We start from the raw sequence: 8,586 nt of genomic DNA, 5'->3' as shown, positions 1-8,586 counted from the left end.
TACAGGCTCTTCTAAAATCAGCAAGTTCCAGATTAAATATAGACAACTACAATCAACACAGAGACAAACTCAAGCAGGGAACTCAGCGGAGGGTGGCCCTCAGTCAGAAAGCTGTCATCCCGATAGTCCAAGGTACGTGGATGTTAGATTCCCATTGAATTGAAACGACAATTTAAAAATTCTCACTCCTGGAGCCTTGAGCCTGTCTCTGGAAAACTAAGGGTCTGCAGAAGTCCCTTTTGGGGAGATGCAGACTTAGGGCAGCCACGCCTGGCCCCATGTCTGAGCTGGAGAAATCAAGGCCCAGAGAAGGTGGAGACCCACTCTTCCCTTCTCTGATCCCTCTGACCCCCATCAGCTGCTTTCCCGTTGGTTTGACGAAGAACTGTGAACCTGCCACTGCTGTCCTCGAATGCCAGGGGCTCAGCTGAAGTAAAGTAAGCTGCGCTCCCTGAGAGAGGTCTGAGCACAGTGGCCACCACTCAGCAGGGATGGCACTGAGGGAGGATGGGCGCTGCGTTAGGACTGGGCGCAGCAGGGTTCCCCGAAGGCCTAGCTCCCCAGACGTGGCCGGCACCTGGGGAGCTGGTTAGAACCAGAGAGGTGACAACCTCCTTCAGGAAGTCCAGGAGGGGGACCTGGGCATCTTTTTATTTTTGTAACTAATTTATCCTGATGCCACGGAAGTTTGAGAAATACTGACTTAGATGACCTTTAAGATTCCTGAAGGTCCTTAAGGGCTGGATTCCAATATACATGTTACCACCAAAATCATCATCACCTTCTTCACCCACATTGTTATCACCATTATCATCATCAAGTAGCTATCATATGTCTCATGCATGGTATATAACAGACACTCTGCTAAATGCTTCACACATACGACTGCATGTAATTCATGAGGTAGCCTTATTATAATCATCCCAGTTTACGGAGGAGGAAGCCGAGGCTGAGGGAGGTTAATCACTTTGCTAAGGTCACACAGCAAGTGGCTGAGCCAGGACTCAAGGCTGGACCTGCTGCCCCAACGCCCTCAGCAGCGTTTCACATCTGACCCTGCCTCAAGCTGGCCGTGTGTCTTCGGAGCCTCCTGTAGCGGGGTCAGTATTCAGTCTCCTCAAGTATGGAATGGACAGTCTCTTGCATCCTTTGTGCTCCACGATCTCTGTCCCAAATCTGCAAACAGGCCTTTTGGGTTTTCTGCCTAGGTGGGCAGTCAACAGGACTTTGGCAGCAGGAGTGAGGCGCTGCTTTTCCAGGCCTGATGCCCACGTTCCAACTCCTCCTGGTCAGGATGCTTCTGCCCTACCGTCCTGGCCCCCTGTGTTCAGCACTGAATCACTCACCGGAGAGTGGGAGGGCTGGGATGTGGATGAAGACAGCGTGGAGGCCCCCATTCCTGGTAGGGGTGGGGAGATGGGGAAGGGGAGACAGAAAGGGAATTGACAGTTAACTATTAAGCACTGACTGTGTGCTGGGCACCCAGCTAGGTGCTGGGCAAGGGACTTAGCCACTCAGCAGCTCAGTTTTCTCTTCTGGAAAATGAGGGTGTTATAAGGAGTAAATGAGACCCTCTCAATTACTAATTTTCCAGTGATCATCCACTGGGGTCTGACCACGTGCCAGCCATCGTTCTGGGAAATGCAGCAGTGAAGTGACAAATACGCCTACCTCACAGGGCCAGTAGTGCAGGGGAAAACAGACACAAATAAGTCAACAGATAAACATACCATGTAAAGTTGGGGGTGGTGACAACGAATGCTAGGAAGAGAAGTAAAGCCAGGATAAGAGGTGTCTGGAAAGTGCCGTGAGGGGCAGGATGGATGCTTGGGGACTAGCTGGATGGAGTGACCACTGATAAAACTATCTGGGAGAAGAGTGCTTCCAGGGTGCAAAGACACAGAAAGGGTCCACTGGGAGGGCCTGGCACATAGCAGGGGCTCAGTAAACCGTGCTGGCCTAACTCTGAGGGAGGGGCGGCTCCTTTTTGTACCAGATGGCCCATCTCTGTTGCTGCCGCTCCCAGCCGTGGGAGTGTGGCCTGCAGGCCCCCTTCTCGTCCCATGTGCTCCCGTCCTCGGAGAGAGGACCTGGGGGGGAATCCACAGCCCTGAGACAGGAGAAGAGGGAGGAAGAGCTTCCATGGGAGGGGCTGCACCACACCCACCGGTCTGACCCACAGCGGGGGCTCCCCCAGCGGAAACTGCTATGTCAGTCCCAAGGGGGCCAGGTGCCGGGCAGCCACAAACTAATGGAGGCTCGCTTGCTTGGAAAACCCACATGGGACTGTCACTGCCCTCCCTGCTCACGTACAGGTGACATGGATGAGGAAGAAACAAAAGAGGCCCAGAACGGAAGGCAGGGGCCCTGCAGCAGCGAGCACTGTGAAGGAGCCGGACGGGCAAAGGGATAGAAGGAGGCTGGTGAGGAGGCCACTTGAGGTTGAGTGGCCTGGGCAGGTGGCTCTGAGGAGGTGACATGTAGCGACTCCCTTGAAGCCATGCAGAATAGTGACAAAGGAGAATGTCACTCTCTTGGCTCCCACACGAGAGCTCTGCCCCACACCCCACAGCCCTGTGCTCCTTCACGCTGGAAAGGCCCGCACTTTCACGACAGGCTGCCCCAGGCAGCAGGTCGCTGGGGGCCTGGCTCTCAGGAATCTCCATGCAATTCTCCCTGCTCCCAGCTGCTCCAAATACTGCAGCCATGCAAGCCTCCCCTCTGATTTGGGTTGCTGACCTTTTCCTATAAGCCCAAATGAAGGCAGAGACTGCCTTAAACATGATGTCCTTTCCTGATCGGTGGTGTCACCAAGAGGTGGCTGTGGCCTTCCCATTAACTGAATGTCCCAAATGCATCCACGGCCCTCACCGTGCTCCAGGCAGCCTTCTAAGCACTTTACCTTAGCATCTCAAACCTCACAACCACCCTCGGGAGGTAGAATCTGTTACCACCCACAGTTTACAGATGAGGCAAGGAGACATGTAAGGAGCTCTCCCAAGGTCACAGAGATAAACGTGGACCCAGCTTACAGCCCACACTTAGAGCAGTGTCTGGCAAGCAGCCGACCCAGTGTGTTAAAACCTGCTAATGCCAGTCCTGGGATCCAAGCAGCCACTCTGTGCGTCCAGCAGGGGGCACCAAAGCCCCCAGCCCCAAGCCCCGCCCCAGGCCCGCTAGGGGTGGCTGAAAGGGAAAGCCGCTGAGGAGGGGATCTTTGAACGCCAGGGAGCTGAGTGAGGCCCCTTCTCAGTCCTTGCCTCCCCTGCAGGGTCTGACCCTGCAAACTCCTTGCTCCTCCCCTGCTTTTCTCAGGGGCTCCCAACCGGTTCCTGAAGCTCCGGCTCCCAGCTGGCTCTTTACACCACGCTCAGCCCCTGTGGCTCCCGCACAGCACCCCATCCCCGCCTCGGCTTGACGACTGCCCACTTCTAGCTGTGGAGACCCCGGGCACCCTCCGTCCTGCGTGCCCGGCACACACGTCCCCCTGTCCCTTCTGTGACCCACAGACACACCCAACTCGGCACCTCCAAAACCAAGTTCATGGGCCTCAGACCAGCTTCTCCTGGGTTGTCCTCATCAGCCACACTGGTCCTGTCCTGGGGCTTCCTCACCCTGTCTACCCTGCCTTCACACCACCTCCGGTCCACCCACTTCTCTCCTTGACTCTTGTCCTGGCTGGGCCTTTTCTCCCTGGATAACTAAGACCTTCTGCCTCTCTTCTGCCCCCTTCTACTGGTCCCATAACAGTTACCATGAGCCTTCTGAAACACAAATCAGATGCCATCACCCGCCTGCAACCCTTTCTGAGAAGGCCCAAACTTATGAATACGCTCTGAATGTATCCCCAGACCCTCTCTTGGGCCTCATCTCTGCAACCCGCCCCCACTCCGTTCCTCCATTCTCCAGGCCTGCTTCCCCTGGCTCCAAAAACTCTACCTGGTTCACACCAACACATTTCTTCCGGATCCCAGTTTAGGTATACCTCCTCCAGGAAGCCTTCCCTGATGCCCCATGCTGGATTTGGAGCCCCCTTCTCTGTGTTCCCACAGTTCTCTGTGTGTCCCCCATCTTGAGGCCCGATACCGTTTCTATTGCAATGGCCTAAGTCTCTCTTCTCCAGGAGGTGGGTGGCGTAATTGAGGGGCTAAGAGCAGACGCTAAAGCTGAAAACTCTCTAGGTTCAAATCCCAGGTGTGCCATGGACTGGCTATGGGAGTTTGGGAGTATATTCAATCCCTCCACGATTCATTTTTCCCATACTGTAAAATGATGATAATTCTGACAATCATTGTATTAGCTAGAAGACTAACACCTATCTCATGGTATTGTTAGAGGACTAAATGAGTTAATACACTGACACTCTTCATGACAGCAGCTGGCACGTAGCACGTGCTACCTATGTGACTGATCATTAAATTGGTCTTCAAACTAGTTGCTTCTGGAGGGCGGACTCTGAATTTATTTGATCCACTGTTATGTCTCCAGCACCTGCTCCAACGTCCTGGTTCTGAACAACCCCTAACATTTGTGACATGAGCACATCTTTGGTCTAAGAATGACAGCGCATGTAGAAAAGAAAGAGAACATGTCAGTGATGTTCTGGAGGCAGACTGCTCAGGGCTGGGAGAAAAACAGGAGGAAGAAGATGGCCAGGAAAGACCTGTGACTTTGCTCCAAATCCTGGGTGGCTCCGTTCCCGCCCCAGTCACTCACTGCCACCTCTCTCCACGCAGGCACCCCAGCCAGCGTGGGGGACATTGCGGCTTCCTCGCTTCTCTCTCTCTCCCTCTGCCCCTCCCCACTGACTCCTTCCAAGTCCCATCAGAGCTGCTCATGTGCCAGCCTCCTCCCTCCTGTCTGCACCCCATGTCCACCCTAGTTGTTCCAGTTACAGTTGCTATGCAACAAGGGACCCCAAGACACAGTGGCATAAAATAACCATTGCATTATACTCGCAGGTTATGGGGCTCGGAGCTTGGTCAGGGCACACTGGGATGACCACAGAAGCCACTGTCCACAGTGCCTCGGCCGAGAAGATGGGAAGACACGATGGCTGGTGGCTGGGCTCTTCTAGAGGCTCCTTCACCCACACGTCTGGCGCCTGGGCTGGGGTAATTTCAAGGCGAACCTCAACGGGGATGGTGGACTGGAACGCCCCCCAGGGCCTCTGCATGTGCCTGGGCTTCCTCACAACATGGCAGCCTGCAGATTCTTCCCCTGGTGGCTCAGGGCTGCAGAGCAGTGTTCCAGGCAACAAGACAGAAGGCGCGTTGTGGTGTCACTCTGTCACCTTACAGGTCACCTTACCAAGCCCTCACCGGCCCGCCCAGACTCAAGCAGGGAGACACGGAGGACCCGCCTCTCACTGAGAGGCCACACAAAGTGAAGCCACCCATGTCTGGTACCTGCACCACAGGGTGGCCTCCTCTCTGCTCTGTCCCACTTTGCCCAGCCCTCTCCATGCCCCCGTGGACTCTCCACAGGGCAGCCTTTGAACACACAAGACACATGAGTCCCCCTTTCTTTGATCTCTCCAACGTCTTCCCGCCAAACTCTGTGCTGAAAGCTGAGCTCCGCACGTGCCCACACAACTCTGTGGGATCCGCATGCCCCCATCTCCTCCCTGGGGCCCGCTGCCCTTCCTTCTCTTTCTGGAGCAGCCCCTGGCCCTCCTGGGGCCCCGCCCACCTCTGAGCCTTTGCACTGCCTCCTCCTTCGTGCGCTGCTGGGCCCTTGGCTCCCGTGTCCTTTAGGCCACCTCCTCACATCTAAAATCAACCCTCCAGCCCCAGTAGTGCCTCTCCCATCACTCTGCTTTATTGTCTGCAGTTGCCCCTGTGATGTCTCAAATGATACATTTTTGTTTACTTCTGGTCTGCCTCTTCCACCAGCTCCGAGAGCAGGACGTTGTCCTTGTTCCTCACAGTATCCACGGTGCCCACCCTGGTGCCTGGCACAGAGATCTGTGGAATGGGAGTGAAGGCAAGAATAGTGGTTTTCAGGGAACGTGTATGATTTTTTTTTTTTCCGGCTGTGCCACGCGGTTGTAGGATCTTAGTTCCCCAGACTGTGGGATTTTAGTTCCCCCAACCAGGGGTCGAACCCGAGCCTCCAGCAGTGGAAGCGCGGAGTCTTAACCACTGGACCGCCAGGGAAGTCCCCACGTGTGTGTAATTTAGAAAAGCAATTCAGAAGAGCCCTGGGGAGGGGGCTGTTAACTAGAGTCAGGCACGCCTTGTTTCCAATCTGGCGCTGCCATTCACCAGCTGGTGACTGTGGGAAAACACCTTTGCGCCCCTGAGCCTCGATTTCTTCAGCTGAAACTTGAGTCCAACCGCCCCCTAGCTCACTGGACTGGGGTGTCTGTCACAGGAAAGGATCAAGACCTCTGGTCAGCCTGGACGCTGTCCCCGGGAGCGAGGCGGAGCTGCACCGCCCGTCGCGCCCGCCAGGTGTCGCCGCGAGAGCGCGCTGAGCAGCCGGCTGCGACCGGAGCCTTACGGCTACTCGGGCGCCCCACGTCTGGGTTGCGTGCGGGGCATCCAGGCCTCAGCCCGACTCCGACTTTCCTCTAGGAGCGGGACTCCAGAGGAGGCTGTCTCACCTGGGCACCCACCTGCCTCCCCGCCTCGAATAGACGGGGGCGGGGAGGAATACTCTGAGCCAGTCTTCCCTGCTCCGCCAGTAGCCCTGCGTAAGGGGGCGCCCTCCCCTGAAGCTGGACTGGAAGCCAAGGGGAGGGAGGAACCTGGGTGCGCCCTAACACCCCATAGCTCCGAGCGCTCGGCCGGGCCGCGGGGACGGGGAGGCAGGCCAGGGCGAGAGGGTTCTCGGCTGAGCCCCGATTCCCGCCAACCCGAGGGCAGTCCCTGCGCGTCCGCTCGCCCCGCAATTTACGAGTTAGCGTCGGGTGGAGCCCCTCCGGACTCCCACTGCCCCGGACCCAGCTCGGCGCCCCGGAGCCGGGAGGGGGCGCCACGGGAGCGCGTGGGGCAAGCGCGAGCGCGCTTGGAGCAGGCGGCCCTGTCCCGCGGGCGCGGGGGCGCGGGGCGGGCGCTCTGGGGAGGCGGGTGGGGGAGGGGCGGGGGAGGGACGGGAGAAAGGAGGGAGGGGCGGGGGCGGGGGCGGGCGGCTGCAGCGCCCCCGCACTCTCCGCGCCTCGCACACTTGCACCGGCCGCTCGCGCGCAGCCCGGCGTCGCCCCGTGCCGCGCTCGCTCCTCCCTCGCTCCTCCCGCTCCGTGGCTCCCGCGCTCCCGGCGAGGCTCAGGCGCCGAGCGCGCGGACGGGCGCACGACAGACGGCCCCGGGAAGCCTCGGCCCGCGCCTCCCGGGCGGGCTATGTTGATTGCCCCGCCAGGGCCGGCCCGCGGGATCAGCACAGCCCGGCCCGCGGCCCCGGCGGCCAGCGGGGACTATGAACCGGAAAGCGCGGCGCTGCCTGGGCCACCTCTTTCTCAGCCTGGGCATGGTCTACCTCCGGATCGGGTAAGGGCCGCTCGCACCTCCTGCACGCGCGTCCCGGCAAAGTTGGCGTGGCTTGGGGAGGGGTTGCGCCGCCCGCGAGCCGCCGCCGGCCGCCAACTTCCTTGGCTCCTCAGAGACGCAGGGTGGGCGCGGTGCGGGAGCGGTGGGCGCACAAAGGCCCCCCTCGGGCGGGAGCCCCAGGGGCGCGCACAGCTCCAGAGACACGGGCAGGGGGACCAGCCGTCCTGAGAACGCCTGAGGCTGGAAGACCCCCAAACCAAGGACAGCCAGTAGGGACGCTCCAGCTTGGGGGACTCTGAAGAGGGTTAGCCGCTGCAAAGGTCAGCGTCTCCCAAGGACCTTTCAGACCAGGGCATGGGAACAGCAGGTCCAGCGGGAACACGCAGCCAGGACCACAGCCGCTCGCAGGCAGCTCAGCCCCCAGAGCCCGAAAGGAGCTCTGTACACAGAGGCGAGGGCACAGCCGCTCCTAGTACAGGGCAGTCCCCGGGCGGCAGGCGGGGCCGGTCCGTGAATAGGGAACAGGTACCCGGAGGGAGGGACGTTCGCTGGCAAAAACACAAACCTCTCCTCAGAGCCTTGGCACCACCCGGCTTCCAAGGACCCTCAGACTCCCGGAGCCCCATCCCAGGCGAAGGGGACAGCGCCAACCACCCTAACAGACGCACACAAAGGTAGAACTAGAGATGGCCCGAGACACCCAGGGAGACAAGCTCGCAGAGCCAGCGCCAGAGAGAGGCGGGACACCCCGCCCCCTAAAACTGGGCACCCAAGGCGGCCGGCTCGCTCGCGGAGCAGCCCTCCCTGCCTCACGCCAGCCTTTCTAGGAGGTGGGGCCGGGGCGGCGCGCTGGCTGGAAGGTGGGAGGGGGCGGCTCGGGACGCGTCTTGGAGCTGCATTTGCGCGGCCAGTCACCCTTTGTACTTCGGCGATAATGCGCGTGAAGCACAGGAGGTGGGGGCGGGGGCTTTAGGGATGGGTAGAGGTTCTGACGCTCAAGGGCCACCTTGGCAGGTTTCACGCAACCTGCTCCCCCAGCTCCGCTCGGGGAGAGGTCGGACTGCAGCGGCTGCGGCGATGGTGTGTGTGTGGTGGA

The 8,586-nt window shown here is 59.3% G+C and overlaps 1 protein-coding gene across 2 annotated transcripts in view; it reads left to right on the top strand.

Annotated features, from left to right (window-relative positions):
• Window positions 1–7,419: 7,419 nt before the first annotated feature.
• WNT7A (Wnt family member 7A) overlaps window positions 7,420–8,586 on the top strand; it is a gene marked incomplete at both ends in the record, with an annotated part of 68,024 nt that continues 66,857 nt past the window's right edge. For both annotated transcript variants that reach the window (XM_082847663.1, XM_082847664.1), the window contains one exon: window positions 7,420–7,490. In XM_082847663.1, the coding sequence (XP_082703789.1) occupies window positions 7,420–7,490 (71 nt within the window). The remainder of the gene's footprint in view (window positions 7,491–8,586) is intronic.

Source organism: Leucopleurus acutus, assembly GCF_964270905.1.
Source record: "Leucopleurus acutus genome assembly, chromosome: 10".
In the NCBI taxonomy this organism is placed as follows: Eukaryota; Metazoa; Chordata; class Mammalia; order Artiodactyla; family Delphinidae; genus Leucopleurus; species Leucopleurus acutus.
The sequence above is the reverse complement of the archived record's forward strand: the minus strand, read 5'-3'. Positions and strand labels throughout refer to the sequence as shown.